The sequence below is a fragment of the Lampetra fluviatilis genome, chromosome 3 (genome assembly GCF_964198595.1).
Source record: "Lampetra fluviatilis chromosome 3, kcLamFluv1.1, whole genome shotgun sequence".
Classification (NCBI taxonomy): domain Eukaryota; kingdom Metazoa; phylum Chordata; class Hyperoartia; order Petromyzontiformes; family Petromyzontidae; genus Lampetra; species Lampetra fluviatilis.
The window spans coordinates 8,102,704-8,127,871 of record NC_136277.1 but is presented as its reverse complement, the minus strand read 5'-3'; the positions used below and the strand labels follow the sequence as shown (position 1 = coordinate 8,127,871).

The 25,168-nt window shown below is 41.6% G+C and overlaps 1 protein-coding gene across 1 annotated transcript; it reads left to right on the top strand.

The window, feature by feature from the left end:
- Positions 1–2,364: 2,364 nt before the first annotated feature.
- LOC144948162 (astacin-like) lies at positions 2,365–25,168 on the top strand. The gene is made up of 8 exons (XM_078877595.1): positions 2,365–2,394; positions 10,540–10,606; positions 12,093–12,208; positions 14,421–14,531; positions 15,249–15,371; positions 17,494–17,611; positions 19,621–19,903; positions 25,142–25,168. The coding sequence occupies exons 2-8, from the start codon at positions 10,554–10,556 to the stop codon at positions 25,166–25,168; spliced, it is 831 nt and encodes a 276-aa protein (XP_078733721.1). The 5' UTR covers positions 2,365–2,394; positions 10,540–10,553.

Here is a 25,168-nt window from a genome sequence, read left to right as displayed (position 1 = left end):
AGGAATTGTTTTTAAGAAGGGCCCTGCATTGTGATGTTTGGGTGATTTAATTTTAATAAGGAGTGATTTTCTTAGTGTTGAAGGAAACGGAAGTCTCTAGAAAAATCTCACCTTGCTTGCTTAAGAGCAAAATATACATAAAGGTCCACACAAGCCATCTATGAACCCACTTGCTTTGTTGACATTTGTTCTCTACCACTTTTCAGCCTTGCACATCTGGGTGATTCAGGACAATGTGTGTGACCCAAAGCGATGAATCACAGGCATGCACCATACATGCCCAGCTTTAACGTTTCCATCGTCGGTGGCGTGAAGCTATCACTTCTGCACTCAGAGACAAAGATCCCCATATAGCTTTTACAGGCTGTTGGGGAAGTGCTGTTAGCGAGCACCTATGAAGGCCGACATGGCACACTAAGGGGTGGGTGGCCAGTATGACTTGTGGCCGCCTTTGTCTCTCTAGTAGCGATGTTTACACGTAGCACCAAGTACTCATTTTCAGTGAATTTGCTGACTGTCACAGGTGGCCACGTTTGCCAGCAGTTGGGATAGTTCTGCATCTTTCCATAGATGTGGGTCTCCTGATCCCTCAGGTCTTTTGGGCAGGGGCGGTTTCTTCATTAGGGCGATTGGGCGATGCACCACCAATGTCATTCAACCACAGAGTCACGCTAGCCGTCACTGTCAGCCTCTGGATATAGTCCAATCAGCGTCATGTCACGTTCTGTGGAGTACCGCCTCTTATTGGGCGATTTCACTACGGCTGAGAATCGCCCCGAGTGGCCCCATAGACTTACATTCAAAGATGTTTTTTTTCGAACGGGGGCGCTGCAATGCATTCTCTATGGCTTCCGGGAGGGCATGCACTAACGTGCTTACGTCATCATACGTGCTAACGTCATCATACGTAAGCACGTTTCATCCAACAATATAATTTATCGCCACCTAGTGGAATCTTTAATAAAATAAACTTGAGTGGTTTGTTTTAATAGTGAGTATATAAACAAACAAGATGTATTGTAAGAGTCACTTTATTTTTCATTAATATTAAAGATGTGAAGTTGCCTTTACATGCTTACGCTGTTAATTTATTCATTGCATGGGTGGACCTTATCCTTATCAATCATCCAGACATTTGCCCCCCCTGAGAGATTTTGCAGGAGCCGCCACTGCTTTTGGGATATAATTATTTTTCTTTGCGTGGTTCTCAGTTACTTAATATAAGGCATGGGTGAGCCATGAGGGAAGTCAGCTGGCATTACTCACAACACACCACAGTAGTAGCATCTGCCAGCACCACAAAGAGATGGGGGTTGTTTTGCACTCACACAATCATATCCATACACGCACACACACTCGCGTACCCATATACGGCCACTTGTTTGTCAGTGTGATAAAATAATTTACGTCACTTGCAAAAACGTATAATTAACGTTACGTAATGCCTTGGAGTCACTTGCCCTAAATGTTGTTTCCCAGGGACAGTTTTGGATAGTTCATGTTAATCCTAAAATTGGAAAAACACCCCTTATACACAGCTATTGCTGCGTTTATATTCTGACAACATGATATAACCCTGTTATATTGAGATTTGCAGATTAGATATTATCAAATACATGACGATTCAAATGCAAAGAGATAGTGGCATTGCATGTTTTTCACTTGATGAAGCACAACACAAGCCCTGAATAATTATCTATCCCCTAATGTGACAATATTTCAAAATATGATTTAGACAACTTAATGCCATACTTGGATTTACCTACCTGTAAAAGCACAGTAATGGCATTTACAGCTTGGGGCAATAGGCCTTGGAAAATATATTGCTCCTCCAATGATACTTACACTCCCCAAATTAATAATAGTAAATGCAGCAATTATTTTCGTATACAATAATTTATCTCCAATGTATAATACGTCTTCCCTCAAAGACTGCTTAAATTTAAATCCACGAGCATACATCTGCCTACAGTCTGATTAAGGGGCATTGTATACGTTATAATTGTTTTGTATAATTGTAGTTTCATGACCTCAAAGAGCTGCATGGTAAGGTGGAAGGGTAAGGAGAACGACGTTAACCTCACCGATGGCCACATCTGGACAGTGACCCAAGGGATCCTTAAAGATCAGGGGTTCCTGTGCAGTTGCACTTCTCACATGTGCCTTGATCTGAGCGTCTCACCAGATATGCACCTCCTTTATACTGTGGGCCCCTCAGCAGACAGAGTAACTCCATGTGAACTTTCACTTACCAGTAATTACTCAATTCAATCGTAAATTCATGGATTATAATATGTACACAATTTGTGCATTGAAAATGTGATCTTCATTTTATATTCTTTTCTTTAAATCTACAGACTGAAAAAGAAATAAATGAAGAAAAAAAAGAAAAAGGTACACATTGTCTTTGTCTATTAAACAAAACAATGAATACTACACTGCTTGTCTACCCAGGAAAGCCTCACCAAGTCTCGTGACTCTTTTTCGATTGGGAGCAGTGATTGCCAAGTATATTCCGGTTTGATAAAGTTTGATCACAATGTAAGTAAGAAACCATAGCAACAAACGAAAGGTGGGTTTTCCTGTTAGACTCTATAGTATAAAGTTCCTAGACTGATGCCAGAGTGGTTAAAGAATTACAAGTTGTGAGTTGAATTCCTAGTTGGGGTTGACTTGGCTACCTAGCCATTTGGTGTCAAAAAAATGAGTGCCACATCATGGTATTTCATTAGAGGCCACCCTGTGTAAAGACAGGCCCTTACCATGGGGCCATCGATGTGGACCAGCGTCATTCTATGTTCAGTTCAGTGGAACTTGAGGGATGTCTCGATTATTTTCAACGAATTGTTGATTACGGGGTCGCAGTGGAATTCAGTATATGTATATACAGTATGTACATTACGGACAGTTATTTAAGGTGCGCTGAAATCAAATTTATTATAGAAATATGAGGATGAGATCGGGTGTAAAGTGTTTTTGGAAAACTGAACTTGATCATGAAAAGCAACATACCAGTGTGCCTCAAGAAGAATATGGTTAACCAGTGTGCCTCAAGAAGAATGTGGTTAACCAGTGTGTACTACCTGGGGTAATATGTGGCAGAAACATTTACATTGGCAAAAATGGAACAAAGACTGAAAAATATGCAAATAAATAATGGAGAAGTGTATGCTTAGAATTACACTGAAGGGCAACATGACAAACTCATGGATTCCAAAATATACACACATTGGATACATCATGTTGACTGTCCAGAAAAGTGAATGGTCTTGAGCAGGATACATCACCAGAATGGATGATAGAGTGGCAGCCAAAGGAGGGAACACACTGAGAGATTATCTGCAATGGAGATGGAGGAATGAAATTGGCTCCTGTGCAGGTGCTAGAGATGGAGGCAGCTTTGGGAAGTCTTCATCCAGCAGTGGATTGAATGATGATGATCTTAGGATTATGGAAAAATCATGGATTGGCTTGACCCCATCAATATTATGAGTTGTACAAAAGAGGGCTGAAGATAAGAAGAATGTCAACGTGTACAGAATGTGTATGTTGGTGTTGGTGAGGTCTGGAGGAAGTATTCTGGACCGTTTGTAGTTTGGTGGTAAAACATTTGCTGAGGTGGGAAATAAGAGCGTTGTGGTAGTTGAACCGTAGCATAGTCTTGGATAAGGGTACTGGCAATGATGGGGTGAGGAAGTGATGGATACCGGAAATGATGTGCACGTGGGGATATGAGGGCGCGTGATGAGAGGATAATGATAACTCAAGATTGATAATGACCCCAAGCTTTCGCTCACTCATTGGGTTTCCATAACGAGGTAAGAGAAATATCGACTTAAATTTCGATTGAAAGCTTTCGTGACTGCAGGGATTCAAATTCTTGGTTCTTTCAGTAAAGTCACGTAGAATGGAAATAATAAAATGATAAAAATAAAACATAATAAAATAATTCTCACGACGTTTCGGCCACAACGCAAGCAGCCGTCCTCAGGTGGAGAGCAGGTCTGTCGAGTAGACAGAGTCTGAATGACACACTCCAGGCTTGGAGCGACTATTTAAGCTGGGATGGAGGGGGGAAGGGCGCCTTGACAAAAGAATTTGCATATCAAGAGGAATTTAGCATATTTATGGGAAATGCAGATATGCGATTAGTACTACTTGTGAAATGCGTAGGAGGTTTGGCGGGGGGTTTAAAGTCATTATGCCCGTACATTATGCAGGATTAGCAGCAATAAAGGGAGGGGATAGGGGTAACATTAATAAAGGGAAGGAATGTTAATAGTATGTAGCTGCAGTAACTAAACCACCACGTAAACAACTAAAGTATAAACTACATATTTTTCGATTTAAAGCTTTCTACTATGTAGTTTATATAAAGTATAAACTAAGCATAAACTTTATTCTCTTACATCACACGAGTCTACACCGTACTATATACTGCCATAGACAAACCCAACATTAAATTATATACTGTATTACTATACACCTTATACATTGTAATATTACACTATGTATTATTCTACTCACCCTAATGTATATCACACTGCTGTATATTCACTATACAATTACAATACTATATATTACTTTGTACATTGTATTAAACATTACAATTTTATACTGATTATTATTATAAAATCTGCTATACACTGTACCATTGACCGTCGCGTGAGAGATACTAAGAGGAAGCAACGAAATATGTCAATGGGAGAGTAGTGGTAGGAGACTTGCAGCGGAGCAAAGAATCCATTCCCTGCGGAGAATACAAGATATATAGTCAATGCCAGTGAGTGGAACGCGGTCTGAAAGTCACCGTAAACGTGAACACAATCAGTTAAGATCCGAAATGGTTTATTACGTCCTTCCGATGACTGCTGAGCCAGAATCCATCTTCTCAGTTGAAATTGTCTCTGTGTTTGTATATGTGGATCGCCTCATGAACGAATATCTCATGGTAGCCAGATGGCTTGCAGAGAACCTCTGTCTTGGAGAAGTCAATATCATGTGAGCCCACTGAATTGTAACAGTGATCTGCCACGGCTGAGGTGTTTGTCCTACCGTGTTTCAAGTCTACTTTATGTTCACGGATGCGGTCCGAGACATGTCGTTTGGTTTCTCCAATGTAACTGCTACCACAGAGGCAACTTAGTTTGTAGACGCCAGGGTACTGTATGTCTGGAACCACATCTTTTACAGACGGGACCAGATCACGGATTTTATGAACAACAAAATTCAAGAACTACTCAACGATGGCAGCTATACAAAAAAAAAGAGACCCCACCAACAGCCTCGTCATTAAAACCAACAAAATCATTTCTGATTCAACCGCATTAATTGATCAAACCAAACAGTTCTCGTTGAAACCTTCTGCAGCCAGGCCACCAAGATTATATGGCTTGCCAAAGATACATAAAGAAGATACACCTCTTCATCCCATTGTCTCTACTATCAACTCGCCCACATACAAACTGGCTCGTTTTTTGTCTGAAATCCTGCGGCCTTTCACTGGAAAAACCACCTCTGCGGTACAAAACTCTACTGACCTGGTATCGACAATCAAGGGGATTTCCCTGTCCCCAGACGACCTGCTTGTCAGTTCTGATGTGGTTTCCTTATTCACCAAAGTTCCTGTACCTGACACCATCGCAATCATTGAAGACTTGGTTAATCAAGGACTGAATACTGGGGTACCCCCCCCCCCTGGTGAGACACTGTTTAACCAATGCATGCTTCACCTGGAATGGAACTTTCTACAAACAAACTGAGGGCACCCCAATGGGCCCCCCCTATCTCCGGTTGTAGCCAACGTTTTCATGGAGAAATTTGAGACTGACACCATCCAGACTGCCACTCTCTACGCCCGACCTTATGGAAGAGGTACGTAGATGACACTTTTGTCATCTGGCCACATGGCCGGCCTGCTCTTTGACCAATTCCTCGACCACATCAATTCCATACACCCAGCCATCAGATTCACCATGGAAGTCGAAAAAGATGGCAAGCTACACTTTTTGGATGTCCTCATTAAAAGGAGACCTAATGGTTCAATGAGCCACTCTGTCTACAGGAAAGCCACCCATACGGATGCTTACCTAAAACCGGATTCTCACCACCATCCATCCCAGAAGAATTCCCTCATCAAGACTCTATACCATAGAGCCCAATGCATCTCCGACCAGGAACACATTGCCAGTGAACTCAAACACGTACGCCAAGCTCTTAAGGCTAATGGTTACTCCGACTACACAATCTGCCAAGCCATCACTCCAACCATCAAGAAGGATCCTGTTGAGGAGCCTTTCAAAACTATCACCTTACCCTACATTGCTGGGGTCACAAAAAGATCTCCAAAATCCTGATAAAACACAAGATCCAGGTCCGATTCAACACAGTACATAAAATCCGTGATCTGGTCCCGTCTGTAAAAGATGTGGTTCCAGACATACAGTACCCTGGCGTCTACAAACTAAGTTGCCTCTGTGGTAGCAGTTTCATTGGAGAAACCAAACGACATGTCTCGGACCGCATCCGTGACCATAAAGCAGACTTGAAACACGGCAGGACAAACACCTCAGCTGTGGCAGATCACTGTTACAATTCAGTGGGCTCACATGATATTGACTTCTCCAAGACAGAGGTTCTCTGCAAGCCATCTGGCTACCATGAGAGATTCGTTCATGAGGTGATCCACATATACAAATACAGAGACAATTTCAACCGAGAAGATGGATTCTGGCTGAGCAATCATTGGCAGGACGTAATAAACCATTTCGGATCTTAACTGATTGTGTTCACGTTTACGGTGACTTTCAGACCGCGTTCCACTCACTGGCATTGACTATATATCTTGTATTCTCCGCAGGGAATGGATTCTTTGCTCTGCTGCAAGTCTCCTAACACTACTTTCCCATTGACATATTTTGTTGCTTCCTCTTAGTATATTTCATGCGACGGTAAATGGTACAGTATATAGCGGATTGTATGATAATAAATAGTATAACATTGTAATGGTTAATACAATGTACAAAGTAATATATAGTATTGTAATTGTATAGTGAATATACAGCAGTGTGATATACATTAGTGTGAGTAGAATAATACATAGTGTAATATTACAATGTATAAGGTATAGGGCGGTGTATAGTAATACAGTATATAATTTAATGTTGGGTTTGTCTATGGCAGTATATAGTACAGTGTAGACTCGTGTGATGTAAGAGAATAAAGTTTAGCTGGAAGAATATTATATTTTTTGCGACATAGAATTGTAATGTATTACTTACTGTTAGTAGCTGAGCTTATTGGAGAGTATATTTAGTATACTGATGATACTATGTAGTTTATACTTTATATAAACTACATAGTAGAAAGCTTTAAATCGAAAAATATATGGTTTATACTTTAGTTGTTTACGTGGTGGTTTATTTACTGCAGCTACATACTATTAACATTCCTTCCCTTAATTAATGTTACCCCTATCCCCTCCCTTTGTTGCTGCTAATCCTGCATAATGCACGGGCATAATGACGTTAAACCCCCCGCCAAACCTCATACGCATTTCACAAGTAGTACTAATCGCATGTCTGCATTTCCCATAAATATGCTAAATTCCTCTTGATGTGTAAATTATTTTGTCAAGGCGCCCTTCCCCCCTCCATCCCAGCTTAAATAGTCGCTCCAAGCCTGGAATGTGTCATTCAGACTCTGTCTACTCGACAGACCTGCTCTCTACCTGATGACGGCTGCTTGCGTTGTGGCCGAAACGTCGTGAGAATTATTTTATACTGGTAGGAACGAAGTGGACCAGCCTGCAATAGATTATTTCGTCCGTCCGTCCGACCGTCCGTCCGTGTAGCAAGATCGCCCCCTACTGCAAACACTTGGCATGACCCTACAAAAACCTTTAGACTCAGTGACGCTTTCCTGGCTAAACAAGTGTAACATTCCCTTATAATTCCCTCAGATAGCTTTTAATTAAAACATTTAAATTAATGAGGCTTTCTTGGCTAAACACGTGTTACATTCCCTTATAATTCCCTGAGATAGCTTTTAATTAAAACTTTGAAATTAAATAAAAAAACTCACAGCGCCCTAAAGCCTACAGCTAGGCCTAAAGTCTAGAACTAGGCCTCACAGTCTCCCTTCGTATCGTACCCCCGCGTGTGTGAAAGGGAGTTAATGTTTAACAATGTTACATTCCCTGATGTTTTAAAATAGAAACATTTACATTTAAAGCTTTTACATTAATAATTAAAATATTTAAATTATACATTAATAATTAAAGCATTTAAATTAAAAATTTACTCAAAGTGACCTAAAGCCTACAGCTAGGCCTAAAGCCTAGAGCTAGGCCACAAACTCTCCCTTCGTATCGTACCCCCGCGTGTGTGAAAGGGAGTTAATGTTTCAGAATGTTACATTCCCTGATTTTTTAAAATAGAAACATTTAAATTTCAAGCTTTTACAATAATAATTAAAACATTTAAATTAAAAAATTAACTCACAGCGACCTAAAGCCTACAGCTAGGCCTAAAGCCTAGAACTAGGCCTCAAAGTCTCCCTTCGTATCGTCCGATTAGGTGTAGCAACATCGCCCCCTACTGCAAACACTTGGCAGGACCCTACAAAAACCTTTAGACTCAGTGGGGCTTTCCTGGCTAAACAAGTGTAATACTACATTATGTTTATATTCTTTGGTTATTCGTTCCTACCAGCCCACTCCGCAGGGTCCTGTTTATGTTTTAATTTTATTATTTTATTATTTCCATTCTACGTGACTTTACCGAAAGAACCAAGAAGAAATATCGACTTGCTGAATTTAACAGCGACATTTTTATTAGATACTCTTTGGTTCTTTCGGTAAAGTCGTGTAGTTAGAAAAGTAAAACAAAAAATGTATCACGACGTTTCGATCGCAACACAAGCGGTCGTCCTCAGGGAAAAAATGATCCAACAGTGGAACTGCTGAACCAGCGAGAGAGCTGTTACAACAAGGTTATATATGTGGCGATGGGCAAGCAAGCGGGGTCTGAGCTGGAAAGGAATTCCATCCCCGGATGCAAGCACGTCAGTTCTGTTAATGGGGGAGATTAGGGAGAGAGAGATTAGGGAGAAAGATTAGCATGAAATGAGCTTCTGTCGCCGCATAAGAGTATCATCCCAGCATATGCGCACAACAGCAGCGTTAATGGGAGATTAGCACTATGCTGATGGAGAGATTAGGCAGGGAGATTAGGGGGATTAGCAAGTTATTGCCATGTCTGTGTAACGCAAGCTGCGGCGCTGCCAACTGCGCCGTGAGGCAAGCGCGTCCACGCAAGGGAACCACCGCAATGGTGGTCGCGTCAATGAGACACAAAGCCCATCACACAACCAGAACCATCGATACACCAAGGCTAAGGGAGCAGAGGTGGCCATGTTAGTGAGACCCCAGCCCGTTGATGCATAGACACCTTAACAGGGCAATGCAACTCAGAGTGTCAGAGATAACAGCCAAACGGCAGGGAAGAATGGAAGCACAACAGTCAAGATTTTTAATAGAATTTACAAAAACACATGTTTTTTTAAAGCACATTGGCATTAGCATTGTATGAGTTATGTTAAACTATGTTCTTGATTGTTGCTGCATTAGGATGGAATTTGTCACTTATAGCGTTTCATTGTATCATAAAATATTATATTGAAGAACTATATGAGGGGCAAATATATATATCATATTAATTCATTAATAGGTTCCGTTTTTTTAATGCATTATACATTTCTATAATAAAGATCGATTTTACAAATAACCTTGTAATGAATCAATTACAAGTATCCAAATGACAAAGTGAATGGGAAATCGTGTTACTCATTTGCAGCATGATGCGAATAAGACACATTTTAATTGCATTATTAATTTGAATTATAATTATATTGAGAAAATTATAATTATATATTTTATTATTACTCTAATACAGTGCATAGCATTATACAATAACATGTACTTTATGTATAAATATTTGCTATAAATTCAAGATTGAGGTATGAGTACATTGCAATAGCCCTAAGGCTTGATTTAGTCACAGAGAATGTTTATAATATGAATGTGCCACATCCATAAATCCCCAGATATTGATACATATGCATTAGCACTTATTTTGTGTGTGTTTAGTTTGTTGTCCATCCCTGCACCTCTTATTAGCACGGTTTGCTACGTAGGGTGCAAAAGAAGTTCAACATACATACATGCCTCCTCTCCATTAGCACATACCAGATATACATTAGTGGAATACCATGCACATGCACTACAAAGTACTGATTAGTTTTGTTCCATGGTGGAAGCTTGGGTGCCACCAATGTCAGCCCAAAGATTATGCATTTGTAAATGACCTTTCAGTTTGTGGCATCTGACAGAAAGTTGTCAGAAGAAACGTCAGTTCCTCTGCTGCTTTTGCCGTTACATTATTTAGTGTGCTCTGCATCATTCGTCAATCGTACTTTCTCACCGAAAATTATGTATTCCGCTGTCAGCTGCCTAACAGCTACCTTTTTCAATATCTGCAGAAAATAATTTGGAGATGAAAGTGAAGACTGTTGAAAGAATGATAGACAACGCGATCAGCATGACCAGGTGAGAACTGCCCTCTGGTGCAGAGTAAGTATGACGTCACCCTGCTTGCTATTGCAGTTTAAATGACTTTATGTCGTGTAAATTCATCTGGGAATTGTTTATCTATTTCTTCCCAACACCTCTGACTTCGTTGTAATTGTTTTTTTTAATCTACGAGGTGTGGTCAGAGTTATGATGCAAGATGGTAAAGTATTAACATACTTGACTCATTACAATGATCTACTACATTGATTTGGTGCAAAAATGGAATTCAAAGTAAAGATCTCTTTAGACATGTGCCATACAGCCAGAATACAATAACACAAGGGACAGTTTCCTAGTTTCCTACAACTGTTATAGTGTAGCTGTGGTGTCATTAGAGAGGACTGTGGTGTCACTAGAGATCACTGTGGTGGTACAATCAAAGTTCATGCGACTTAGACCTGAAGGGAGCTTCGCGACAGGGTCAGACATCCATGCATGCACAGGCTATGCATTTATGTACTAAATTTCACTCCACCATAGTTAGATGGGAGATATACAAGATAGATAGTGATGGAGCAAAGTTAAATATCGTGAACATAGAAGTATCCACAATAGATGAGATGCATTCATATGGGGTATGATAGAGATAATATTATATGCATTCCAAAATACATAAAAGGTAGAAGGTAGTGGATAGTCAGACGAGATATAAGATAACAAGAGATGTATTCAGATAACATGAGAGGAGAGAGATCTTAGGTAAACGTGTATACATACAAGAAAGTGTTTCCAGTGGACTACTCAGAAAACTGCATTTCACAACCAGGCCCTTCTTAATCGCATGCAGATTTGATATCTGTAATTTGGTTAATTAACTTGGCTCAGGTAATATTCAGCTTTGCATTTTTGGCGAGATTCTAAATGTGAAAATGGCTGAATAGCAGCCATGTTGGATTCACAGCACCCCTAATAGTGAATAATTAGACATCTCATTGTGTCTCCACATGAAGTAAAAGTCTGGACTTTCAGAGCAATATCTTCCAGGAGCATATGTTTAAACAAGAAGACTGTAGACTGGATTAGACCTTCAGGGTGTCATCAGCTGGCAGGCTTGTTAAATAATAAACACTGCTGGGTAGCCAGGTATGATTGGTGAGTTATTTTTCTTCATAATGCTGCCCTAATTGACGAAAAAGTGGTACATTATAAATTCACTCCATCTTATGGACAGAGAACTCTTGCCAGCAACATCAGGTAATCAAGTACTTCTATTTTAATCAAACATGACTGCTGATGAGATCTTGAGGCCATACCTGGTTCAGAGTTTGATAACTTAAACAGATTGTGTTGGAAGTCCCATAGGTTGATGGATTGTACAAATATTTAATATTCACGTGGATAAATAAATGCAGATATGTTTATTCATTACTTTTTTATTAATTGCTCATGTACATTAATGTTTACAAAAATGACCAAATGTTTTGCAAAACATAATGCTGCATGTGGTTTGCTTTGTTCACAGCTTTGACGAATCTACAATCACAAGTCTAGAGTGCCTTCATGAAATGCTGTCAGCTGATGGTCCAGAGGAGGAGACTGCTGCTCTGCACCTGGCTTTCAAAGGGAATGGGGGCCCTGGTATGAACTGAATTGTACCACTTGTGGAAGGGTTAAACGTTTCCCTGGGTTTGAATGCAAGAGGGTTGCCAATTTGAACAACACCTTGTGGTCTAGTCGATGTTACTTCAGACTTGCCTGCTGTCATTCCATATGATATAAATCTTATGAGCAGAGGGATGTCTCATTGGCACCCTTATTATTTCACTGTTGGATGTTAAATTGAGATGGGACTTCATAATAAATAAGGCAAAGGAGAATATTATAAATTTGGCAATTTCTATCATATATTTTAAATTCTTATATGTATCGTATGTCCTCGTTTAAGGCTGTAGATGCATTCCTGAAAGTTCCGCATGAAAAAAAAGCGCATTAAGCGAAAACAATTTCCCCTTAAATGGAACAATAAAGTTTGGCGAGATACGATGAACAATGCACACACAGAAGGTGTAGGGACAATAACTGAGGGTACAGCACCGCATACTGTATAATTCAGCATACTGCCAAAGACAAAGATCCCCATTATATCCTGTAAGAGATTGTGGGGGCAAGTACTGTTAGTGAGCACACAAAGGCTGGCACGGCACACCAGGGGGTGGGTAGCCAACACCATACCTTAGTGGATATGTTTATACATAACACCAGGTACTCATTGAACCTAGGGGAGGCCCAGGACCAGTTCAGTTAATTGTCACTGCTGTTGACCATGAGCAGGAAATGAACCCCGGTTACGCAGGTTCGTAGCGCAGCGCACTAAACACTGCACTACCGCTCCCCACACCACTCAGTCGCGTAGCTCAAGAAAGTAGTTCGCCTTTGACAACTCAGAAACTGCATTATAATGTGCACATTCCGCGTTGTGCGAAAAGTGTTCCCGGATGGAAGAACCGTGTTATTGAGAAAACGCATTGTGTGAACACCACACGTCGAGCAAGGACTTACCGTACTCATTATTTTTGTTGGTTTTCTTATAACATCATCATTAACAGGACATCGTTACAAATACTCATTGAAGATATTCTTATTTCTTTAAGCAGACGTGCCTCTGCTGAGACCTGCTCTGAGTTCATGACGTAGTTGCCTCAGACTGAGGCAACAGGTGCAGCTCTTCACACTGCTGTTGCCCCTTAGTGGAGGTGTAACAGACAACCTTTATGTGCAGTTGTGAGGGCAGCTGGGTGTGTGCCGTTGATGAAGGTCGAAACTTTTTCAGATTTTCAGGCTGGGGCTGAAACTGGTTGGGTTTTTGTGCTATCCCTGTCCATCGCCTGGGCCAGCACTTCTCATTTCAGAGACCTCAGAAACATGAGCAACCACATCAGGGGATCTCAACTGGGGTTTGAGGAAGCATGGGGGTTTGCGACAGGCTACCAGTGTCTTCGTGTACATGTCATACCTGTAAACTTGCATTATTGTACAAGGAAATTGAGTTTTCAGATCCACACGGCATACAGCCGTTTCAATACGGGCACATTTTTTTTTTTAGTTTTTCCCTTGTGATGGAACTTTGTCGGATGAACGTTGTGATTTATAAGGGTACGGGGTGACCAATAAAATCTGAATTGGTCTGTAATAAGGTAGGCACTGATAAGGGGTTGACAGGTATGACACGTACACTAAAATCCAGCAGAGTGTCTCTGTACTTTAGTACCATCTTTCCCTGCTGGTCAAGTAGCAAGCTGCTCTATATATTTTTTTTTGCTTAAACACAAAGACGAATAACGCAGGGTGCAGTAACACGCAGTTGCAGCTCTTTTGGACGACTGCAAACACCAGAGGGGTGAGGACCCATGGTGCGGATCAGGGTTTCCCAAACTCCATTCCTCATGCCCCACCAAGGAACCTCTTCCTGAGTTTACTGACAAACCTAATTTCAAATACAATATAAATTGTTAATGCTGCACTTATCTGATACTTCCTAAACATGTACCCACTTAAGAGAGAACGCCATATCAAATTAAAATACAGAAAGTGTATGTGTTTATTTATCTGCTTGTGTGTGTATACCACACATTGTGTATACCATGTATTCTTATAGACAGCTCTGGTTTAGCAACAGATGTATCACTCATAATCAGTCGAGCAGCATTATCTGTGTGACAACTGCCTGGCTTGTCTTTTGACATGGTGTCTCCCATAAAGGTTTTTCAAGTTATAATGTTTTTAATTCCAACTTGAGTAAATGTGGACTGTGCAGAAGTGTCTTAACCCAATTGCTGTTATTTATCTGCAGAACTGCTCATTAAGATCATGGATTCTCCCAAACCTCGCGACTTAAGAATCCCACTTCTGGATCTCCTCACCAAGATCTCCAGTGCCATGGCGATTCATGATTCAGGGATGGGTAAGAGTTCGTTATTAGTTCTTGGTACTAAACTAAATGATGCAACATTACTATCCCATCTGCAAATCACATACTCTGTCAAGGGTTAAATACCTTCTGTGAATGCTGTTCAGTACAAATTTTGTATGGTAAGGTGTATGGTCCACAAAGTATATAAAAAATATATTTAGACCACATTGTATAAGGAAAGGTGTTAGAGCCCCCATATTGTGACTGAGAATCATGAATGTATGAATTTTGAGGCAGGTTAGGAATGCCTTGGGGATCATCGAGTGTCACAGTGAGAATTGCCACTCGTCACCTTCTGTTGACCACTTTTTGTATAAAATCATAAGCAGAATATGGAAAGCAACGTTTGTGGGGGATAATAGCCATTTTATGTACTTTTGAGGCATAAGAAATTAGAAAATAACACTACCCAGGAATAAACATGTTTTACATAGTGTGATATGAGTTGTCCCCTAGGAAATTATGTATCACACACTCTCATAGGGCCACCTGGCTGAATTAAGGTATATAATATACCTCAAAATGCAAGCCACACGTTTTTGTCATTAGTTTTCAAAGATAGTCATACATACTAGGTATATCAGACACTTTCTTAATGATCTTTTAATGAATACGGTACGATATTTATTTTCTTAAGGGCTTCCCACTAACACATATGCAAAAGAGACAGTGCCTATGAAACACTAATGTTTTTACTTCTCTGTTTAGTTGGTGGAGTTATCTTACTGAAGGCTGGGGACATTGCTGGTGATCCCACAGAGAAAACTGTGGAATGGCCCAAACACCAGGATGGCAACGTGTACATCCCATTCAACATCTCTATTGCTTTCAGTGAGTGCAAATCTATCACACTTGAGATTACATGATCTCACAGGGTTTTTTAGCTGAGTTATATTGCCGAGTTAGGATCGTATATCTACCATGAGATTGCAAGTCTGAGTAGAAGGAGTGTCAAGCTAAATGTGGGCCTGTGAAAATTTTAATTCAGGAGTGCTCACCTGTATATACCTAAGGGTGAAGAAATGCATGTTTTACAGTTCTGTCAAGCGAGCCACTTGCCCTCATGTCCAGTCATATTCACAACGTGCAAGTGTATAATGTTACGCACACAGGATGTCACGTGCATGTGACATCACACACTCTAATTCCAATGAAATTGCCATGTGCAGTACATTGCAATCAATTCTTTAGCTTGCAGCGGCAGCGTCCACAATTCCAGGAGGCAAAATGAGGAAGAGTTTTTGGGATGAACGTCACACGGTGGCTTGTTTGGCTCCTTTGCAGAGATGATCCTTTTGTAAACATAGTATCGGTCAAAATAATACCTATGCTTATGTACCCTGGAGGCTTCTACAACCACTAGGCCTACTTAAATATTCTTAATAATGTATATGTTAAACATCCTGCTGCTATTTACTTTTTGAAAGATGCTTGTCATGAAATATAATCCGGTAATCAAAAGCAGTGCCAGGATGCCCACACACGAGGATTACGTTTAAACATTCTCCTTCACAAAATGCGTATGTTTAAAAATCAAAGTGGGCAATCCTTTGAATGGAGCAAGCGACTGGCTTGATTACTTGTGAGGGACATATGGATGGCAAAATGTGGGACGGCGGGGGTATGAAACGAACGAGAGAGATAATTAAATAAGATAGAGCAAACGAGATGGACAATGCAAAAGGCAGACCGATGAAGCGAGATACACGGCCCTGTGTGTCGTGTCTGTGTTTGAAAGTTGTGGGGAACGGTAGTGCAGCAGTTAGTGCACTACACTATGAACCAGGGTACCTGAGTTCAATTCCCACTCACGGCCAACACCTGTGATGATTATCTGAACCGGTCCTGGGCCTCCCCTAGGTCGACTCAGCCTCAAATGAGTACCTGGTGCGGTGTGTAAACATTGCCACTCGGGAGACAAAGGCGGCCGGGCCTGGTGTTGGCCACCGACCCCCTCGTATGCCGTGCCGGCATTCATAGGTGCTCTCTAACAGCACTTGCCCCAATAGTCTGTTAAGCCAATACGGGGGATCTTTGTCTTCGTGTTTTGGAATGTTATGGGTAGCGGTAGTTGAGTGGTTAGCGCTCTTTGCTACAAACCCAGCAACTCGAGTTTGATTTCTGCTCATGGCTAAAACCAGCTATGATTACCTGCACGAGTCCTGCACTTCTGCGAGGTCGACTCAGCCTTAAATGAGTGCCTGTTGCGGTTTTTCAGGGTGCTTGACCACCTTTTGTCCTGTCCCGGACATCATAGGTGCTAACTCACAGGACTTTCCCAAAATGTCTGTTGAGGCTATATGGAGGATCCTTGTATTTGTGTTGGAACGTACCATGCAGTGACTGACAAGCGCCGTGCAGGTTGAATGTTCCTGATTACCAGTGCTGTAGTAGTATACAACCGGACAAGACTGTGCACTCTGTGACTATTAATGGGCAATCAAGTAACCCTCGTGTGAGGAGCTGATGGGGCGGGCCACATGCATTTTTTGCAAATTGCTTGTGATTGGCTGGGGCTTCCCCGATATTTCCCTGATACACAATGCCTTTCTCCCATTCTGGCTCTGTGGGAGGCATTTGAATTGGCCAATGGGAAGCCGACACTTATCCTTTTTTCTAGATTTGAAGTTTTCGTGACTGCAAGGATTCGTATTTTTTGGTTCTTTCGATAAAATCTTTACCGAAAGAACCAACAAATAATTATCCTTTTATTTGTTTCCTCGACCTACATGTTTCCTGCTTAGCGATTTTCATTCAATCGGTTCTATCTGAAGTGATTCTAAAGTTAAGTATAGTGACTTCAATTAGCCATTTATTTTGTACTTTTACAAATTTTTTGTAAGATTAAAAAATTATGTTTCGTCCCCTATAGCCCAGCCACCACTGTGTCATACTACTTTACATGTATTCAAGTAGCCAAACTGGCTCAATACCATATTTTGTCTATTTATAGATTCTCGAGACAAGAATGAGATGGACAAAGCCTTCGGAGAATTCCAAGAGAAGACGTGTGTCCGCTTTGTTGCAAGAAAACAGGAGCTGGATTACATTAACTTCCAGGCACTGGGCGGGTGAGCACCGATCATTGTTCACACTTCATAATGGAGCTGGCTTCACAGTTCATAGGGCCTATGTGTTAGCCTTGTCAGAACACCCAGCCAACAAACGCGAAACGCTTTCTTTAGATATCACCTAAGAGCTCCATTGAAACTGTGCTTCATGTACTCGAGTCTCCATTTCAAAGCTCTCCGATTTTCTCGACTGCACTCCCAACACAAAATGTTAAGGCCTCAACGAAGACTCCATCTCTGCGTTCTTCTTAAATCGTGAACCTAAGTGTGCCAGCGGCCTTTACGGGATTTTCCTCGACTCAGGTTTCCTTCTTACCTCACATTCATCAGCTCTCTAAGACCTCATATCTGTGCAACAACTCCCATGTATGTCGTCAGTGGTTTTCCTTAAGTGGTAAAGTGGTAAACATAAGTGGGTAAACTGGGTTATGATCCACAAATGAGGGAATAAACTTAACTTGCCTTTGTTTACCATCCACTGCACTACTGTCTCAACAATGTCTCATGTATGTGACTTGGCCCTTTTTTATTGGATTAACAAACTTAAAACTGTGCCTTAACCCAGAAGAACATGATCTAGGTTTTACTAATATTGTAAATAAATAAATTTACCTTAACATTGGTTTGTCTATTCTTAATTTTTTGCATCTGTCTCTTAGTGCTGATCACGTATGATAGCACATAAAAACTCAACAGTGTCCTTTTGTTGAATATATATGTTTGAAGGTGATCTCTGCTGTGATACAAAAGTTGAGTCAATTTATTTTTACTTTGTTCAAAAATGGCAAAGCAAATTATTTTTCCCTTTCAAAACTAAGATCTTGTTTATCAGACTTTATCAAATGTTTTTGATCTTCATTGACCCCTCGAAAATATAGATAAGCGCTATATCCCTGGTTCATTCATCACTTAGATTATTTTAATCAACAGAGAAACGAAACCTGAACCCTAGCATGAACAAATCTAAATAGGTACAAGTGCTAAATTGCAATAGATAAGCTTTTTCATTACTTAAAATAAATTTTCATTGAGTTACAGTTCTAAATGCATTGATCACAGATTAAATTAAATCATCAGTATATTTAGAATTCACACCATTCTTATAGCAGATATAGTCTGCTTCCCCTATGTCGACTCAGCCTCAAATGAGTACCTGGTGTGATGTGTAAACATCGCCACTCAGGAGACAAAGCTTGCTGGGTGTACTGCTGACCCCCACCTCCTCTTGTGCCATGCCGGCCTTCACAAGTGCTCACGAATAGCACTTGCCCCAACATTCTGTTCAGGCTATACGGGGGATCTTTATGTTTTTTGGGCTGATTCTGTTATGTTCAGTCTGTGCGAGTGTCTCCCCACCACGCTCTTACAGATGTGGTGTCTGAATATTCATGAGCACACCACACATAAATAAACAAGAGCATGCTCCACGTAGCATAATTTTTGTTAAAAGTTTTTTCAAACATTAAATAACCATACAAAGTACATACTAAACACACAACAGATAAGACAGCTCGTAATGCAACAAAACAAAATAAGAAGTAAAAACAAACATGGAATAAAATAATCATCTGACTGCTTATGAATGGGATGATTAGTTAGTGAAAGTGAGCTTGGACTTGGCCAGTCCCGTGAGATGGCACTGCTGTAATGTAACACTCTCGGCTCTTAAGCAGGCATTGTTTCACTTTGAACTAGCTTACAGTAGTGGTGTGAACAGGGGCTGTTTTTACGCGCACAAATAACATTGTAACAGGTATTGCCCAAATATTCCATTGCTGAAAAATAATGTGCCAGTTATTCAATTGAGGTGACTATACACAGCAACATTGCCTCCTGCTGTTAAAATTTGGCAGGACCTTCCTGATCTGAGTATTGATACTCAACGAGGTTTTCCTTGGTAAACAAGTTTAACAATAACAATTGCTGCAGTGTAATGAATATCTGCATGTTTGGGATGGCCACGTGTGCCAGAATGTTTGATTGACTCATCCCGGGTGCTGTGTGAGCAGGAGCTGGTCCTTCTTGGGCAAGAAGGGAGGGGCTCAGTCCGTGTCCCTGCAGCCCGGGATGGTGGACAGGGGCACGGTTCTTCACGAGTTGATGCACGCGCTCGGCTTCCACCACGAGCACTGCCGCAGCGATCGCGATGACCACGTCCACATCCATGAGGACAACATCAAGGAGAGTGCGTTGTTTATCTTTAACATGGTTATAAGGAGCAGTATTTTATTTCATGAACTTATGTTTATATGTTTACGTAGATGCACCACATTTGAGGATTCATTTACATGGGTTAAGTTACATACATTTTATAAGGACCAAAAAAGGTCAGTTGAGCAGTGAACTCAGTAGCCTGCAGGTAGGCATTTAGTGATTGTGCGAGGGGTTATTTAAACTTCGCATCACTGACTGGCTCTCTCATAAACTGCAGTAGACATAGTGGTATGCATGGCACGCAAGGGAATTCGCGTGTTTACTCACATAAGCGTAATTTTGTTGACATCACCCATGGTGTTGATGCACTTTCACCGTCTGTGATTGATGGCACTAACCTGACTGGGTAAGACTACTGTGGCATTTCCAGTGCCGATCAGTGATGGCCACTTGCACTGCACTACTTCATCACATCGGAATTATGTCCCACAAACGGAGTCGTCTGTAAAAAGAGAAAGGAATTGCAAGCTTCATGGTCGGTGCTGCAAGTCCGATGCAGTTTTGTCATTCCCGACTGCCTGACTGCTGCAGGTGCTGCATGAGTACCGAGTAGTATTGTGCCACAGCAGAGCTTTTGTCACATCACTTACTGCGTAATCCAGACTATACCGTGGGGAGCTTTGAGTGTTATATTCCTCATTAAGTAGATTTCTGAGTACTACCCCAAAAGCATGAATAATAATCTAAAGCCCTGGCCTACTGATGGTATCATAGGCCTTGACCAGGTCAATAAAGTAGTGATTATAGGTCCAGCTCAAATTCCCTACACCTCTGATGTAGCAGACAGACATAGAATATGGTGTTTGTGCAGGGCTGCTCTGTTATGAAACCACATTGGGGCTCCGCAAGCCTCTCCTCAGCGTGCCTGGCAAGGCAATGTTGAATAATCCTTGCCAGGACCATCCCCCGGCACACTGAGGAGATAGATGACCCCATACTTGTTAAAATCAGTGCGCTATTTTTTCTTTAAAAAGTGGACCACCAGGGCCTCCTATGATATCGAACCCATCCTATGGTCCAGACAGTGGTAATTATATCATATCCGTCAGCCTGCACAAAATTGCCACCCTCCCTCAGCAGTTCACTTAGGAGGGCATCTCTGCTTGCCACTTTTCCGTGTCTCAGGATCTGGATCACTTTTCATAGTTCAACAGATGGCACATCAGCCAGCCACTCACAGGGGGTGGATACTTCCTCCAATATTTGAGGCACAGTACCCCCAGGAGGGTCAACCCCATCTTACCCCATGACGCTATCTGGGCTGATGGGTTTCCCATCCACGAAGACCTCACAGATATACTCAGCAAACCTACAGACATGTTCTTGGGGGTCAGACATCGTATAACCATTATTTCCCTAAAGGACTATAATATATGTGATGCTTGAAGTTGGTTTCTGGATGCAATTAAACAGTGATTTGTGATCGCAAACTGCTGAGTCAGTTTCCATCTCCTTAGCGACCTGCAACCATCAATTATCCTTTCAGTGCCACACGGCTCTCTGAATCTCCAAGCGAAGGCTGTGGTAAGCGTCCTCATTCTCAGATACGGGATGTTGTAGATGGTAAGAGTGGGGCTGCTGCTTTCCCTTTGCGAGCTGGAACACCGCCTCCATCGGCCAGGGTGTTTGAGAAAGGGCTGGACTGCTGATCTAAATGAGCCATAGCAGCTGCATTAGCCAGCACTGAACCTTACCGATTTCCCTCTGCATGAAGGGGAGGGGGGGACGATATCAACCCCAACTGAAAGTGATGAGTTTGAATGGCGTCCTATGTTCATGCCCAGTGCAATAGTGAAAGAATCGCATGCGTATTTTACAGATGACAAGTAGATGGTCAGTTGGCAGATCCGCTCCATGATAGGTGCTGTTGTCAAGGATATGTGCCTGAATTTGCTATTACATAACGATATATAGGCCAGGAGATAGGTGTTTGCACCAATACCGGAACAGCGTGTTTGTAATTACGAGTACATGAGCTGCACAGAAGTATAGCAGCCTCCTACCATTGTTATTTAACTGATCTGGGCCTGCCAAAGTATTATTGACATGAATCACCACAATAAAATTATTCTCCTGATGGGCCACTTTAGCCAACACATTGGATAGGAAGTCATCAAAAGCATATGACTCGACAGTCTTTCCTGCATCTCTCCACGGATATTCATCTTCAGTGAGGACATAAGCCACCAACCACCATTCGTCATCTCTCGATGTGGAGGCAAGCCAACAATATTCTGGAACTCGCAGCTTTCCACATCTAAACTAAAACTTAACTTTTTTATTTTACCATGTAATGCCCACTGAGCAAAAACATTTTTTTTTTTCAGAAAGCGACCTGACCACGAATGATAGCCCAACGAAGTGGCTTATGTAGAAATTATAGCAGCCAAATACTCTAAACACATGTTTTTAAATGCGGCGTTAAAACTGGAGGATCTGGAGAAAAATCCAGGTTACCACAGGGAGAACATGCAAACTCCAAATATACAGGTGTCAGGGTCGGGATCGAACCCACAACCATCCTCTATACCAGGCGAGATAGTTAACATCTCGCCACTGTGGCACCTCCTATGCTCCTCATGGCTATGCTCCCACACTTCGTTTATTATAGTGTCCTGCCTCAAGTGGAGGACTTACTTCTAACTGGAGCCAGTACTGGTTCACTGGACCTCCTGTATTCCACAGAGGTGTCAACAGATGATTAGTCTTTTTTGTGGAGGAACCCCAGTTGGTAGGTGGGGTGGGGGGAATTCAGTCTCCTGGCTCTGCATGTGAGGTTTGGCGAAGATATGTCATATTTGCCCGTCCCCTGTAGGCCTCCGGCACATGCTTAGGCTGGTGTTTTGTATTTCTTTCATTTCGTAATAAGTTAATAGATGAAGGGCCTTCCACCCCCTCACACATATCCAGCACCCCCACGTTCAGCACTGTTGTGGATATAAGCATGACATGAGGGTAAACAGCTGACTAGCATCAGCCTTTCGACCTTTCCGCAAATGGTATTGCTCAAAACACATCAGTGTTCCCATGTGACAACATCGAGGAGATGTGGGTTGTTTTGCTAAACCCAGCATCCGTGTCTATGTGAACTCCTGGTTGGAGGGATGGAATGTTATGCAAGTGGCTAGGGTTTTTGTCAACTTGGAATTGCTGTAGTTTCCCCTTTCCACACATCTATGCTATGATTGGCTAGGCACATGGTGTATGTGTGTGTCACATCCATCCCACTGGATGGCAGAGTGCTCAGTCACAATCATGAATTACCTGCCAGGTATGTAAATCTGGGCCAATATGGTATTCATGATGTTCTTAGGAATATCTGCCTCAGACCTATCCTCCTCAAATGTCCAGCTCTTTTAATGCCACTAAATACATTTTTATTTTTCAGATGATCTGTGCCAATTTAAACGTCTTGAATTAAGTGAGCGTGACTACGGACTGCCTTATGACTACATCTCCATTACACACAACAGCAGGTAAGCGTTGACATAAGCAGCCACTACAAGATTGGCGTGTCATTCAGTTGGCCAGAAACCAAGAGAAAGGTTCTTGAGACACTTTATCCTATAATGCATGTGAGACCTGGTAACCATGCAAGCTTTTTTTTTCCTTTAAGCTCTTATGAAATTCCATGTATGATACTGCCACAGAGGGCCCACTCTTGTGAGTTATGTCACAGTGTGTGTTTGTGTCCTCTACACAAATACAGCATATATGATGTAGACTTTAAACAAGACATGGAGCAAGCATATGATTGCCTTTGGAGAGGACTATGGGAACTTTTAGGTCGCTTTCACATTCTGGGTAAATAAATCAGACCGCCTAAGAGCATATACTGCGAGATACAGTCCTGTATCTGGGTTGAAAGACAGATGTTAAAGTGGTTTTGAGTAAGGACCGCTGTTGGGTCGGGGTGTATTTTACCACCAGCTTTGTTTAATGTCATGATAAACTCTTGTGTTCAGTAAAACCACAACTTGCAGATGGCAGAACATGCAGGGATCGCAGTGTGCTGTTTGCACCGAGGAGACTTGCAGCATGCAGGCTTTTTGTGCTCCAAGGTTTGCTCGTGAGGCCCTTGGATGTGGCATTGCAGCTCTTGGCTGTTTTAGGCAATGAGGCTGGAAAATGGGATCTGAGTGTGAGCTTCCAAAAAACAAAGTGCATGGCAATGGTTAGGAATGGGTATCTTGTAACTTGATCACAGCTGTCAAGAGATGAGAGAGTGAATGTAGATGAGGACTTGATGTAATTAGGTAGAATTTATGCATAATACAGGTAGGTAGTTGCAATGACGTTAATATATATTATGTAAAGCTACCAAACATCCCACTGTGGTTGAGACAGCTTTGGTTTCAGAAAGGATGTCCCAGTATCCCGAAGCTTATTTGACATTAACGATTTTGTCCCAGCTTCAATTGGTTGACCAATCAGGGATGGTTAAACAGCACATCAGTGGACACGCTTCATTTGCTTGACTCATGATAGTCGTGGATGAGGTTGGTAGTGTGGCTGTGGCCTATCTATGGGCAGTGGGAAGGGCCAACAGAGAGAACAAGGAGGTTCACTGTGTGAATTGGGCTTGTGATTGGGTGGGCATAATTGTGTAAAAGTTGGCGAGGATAACATGAGACAGGTTGCCAGCTCAAGTCCATTTTGAGTCTCCCAGAAATCTGGTAGCCTTATATATTGTATTGCCGATGGCTTTTGACAGACAATATAAACCACTTTGGAAGAGTAAAGCAGCCAACTTTAGTGTTAAGAGAAAGGTGATTGAGGCACCAGCAATATCCTTCTTACTGTATTGGCCATAGAGCTGTATATTAACAAAGTAACAAGAACAAAAGCTTCTGATAGAACACACGTGCTTGCCTTATCTGCCACCATACAGAATATTTCCTATATTTGGTTTTCCCATGGACTTTACCACTGAAATGTAAATAAATGGAATTCTTCATTATTATTTATTGTCCCTCATGAATATCCATACTATGTGGGTGGTGCCTTTCCACCGACATCACTGTGCAACATACACTTCATATTTTCACACCATCTTCTTAAAATGTTGATAACATGTGAAACTATAACCTGAATTCATCTATTTTCTGTGCTGTGTAATATACATTGATTATGTTTGATGTAATCTTGCCAGAATCCACTAGAAATGTTGATGTGAATTTCAAAGGTTAATTCTGGTTCAAAAACAATTTTTAATATCATCGTCAGCCAATACACCCACACTTGATGAAAACCTCCCCACACGTTCACCACGGCCCCCACAGCCCCCACTGCCCCCATTGCCCTGCTATGCCACAGTCCGTCTCACTCCTGTGCCTGCACTGA

What these genes read in the sequence shown, in the direction of transcription:
- LOC144948162 (XM_078877595.1), top strand. Translation starts at nt 10,554, where the DNA reads ATGAAAGTGAAGACTGTTGAAAGAATGATAGACAACGCGATCAGCATG. An exon ending in CAAAGGGAATGGGGGCCCTG is followed by an intron (nt 12,209 to 14,420) that starts GTATGAACTGAA and finishes ATTTATCTGCAG; the next exon opens with AACTGCTCATTAAGATCATG. An exon ending in CAACATCTCTATTGCTTTCA is followed by an intron (nt 15,372 to 17,493) that starts GTGAGTGCAAAT and finishes GTCTATTTATAG; the next exon opens with ATTCTCGAGACAAGAATGAG.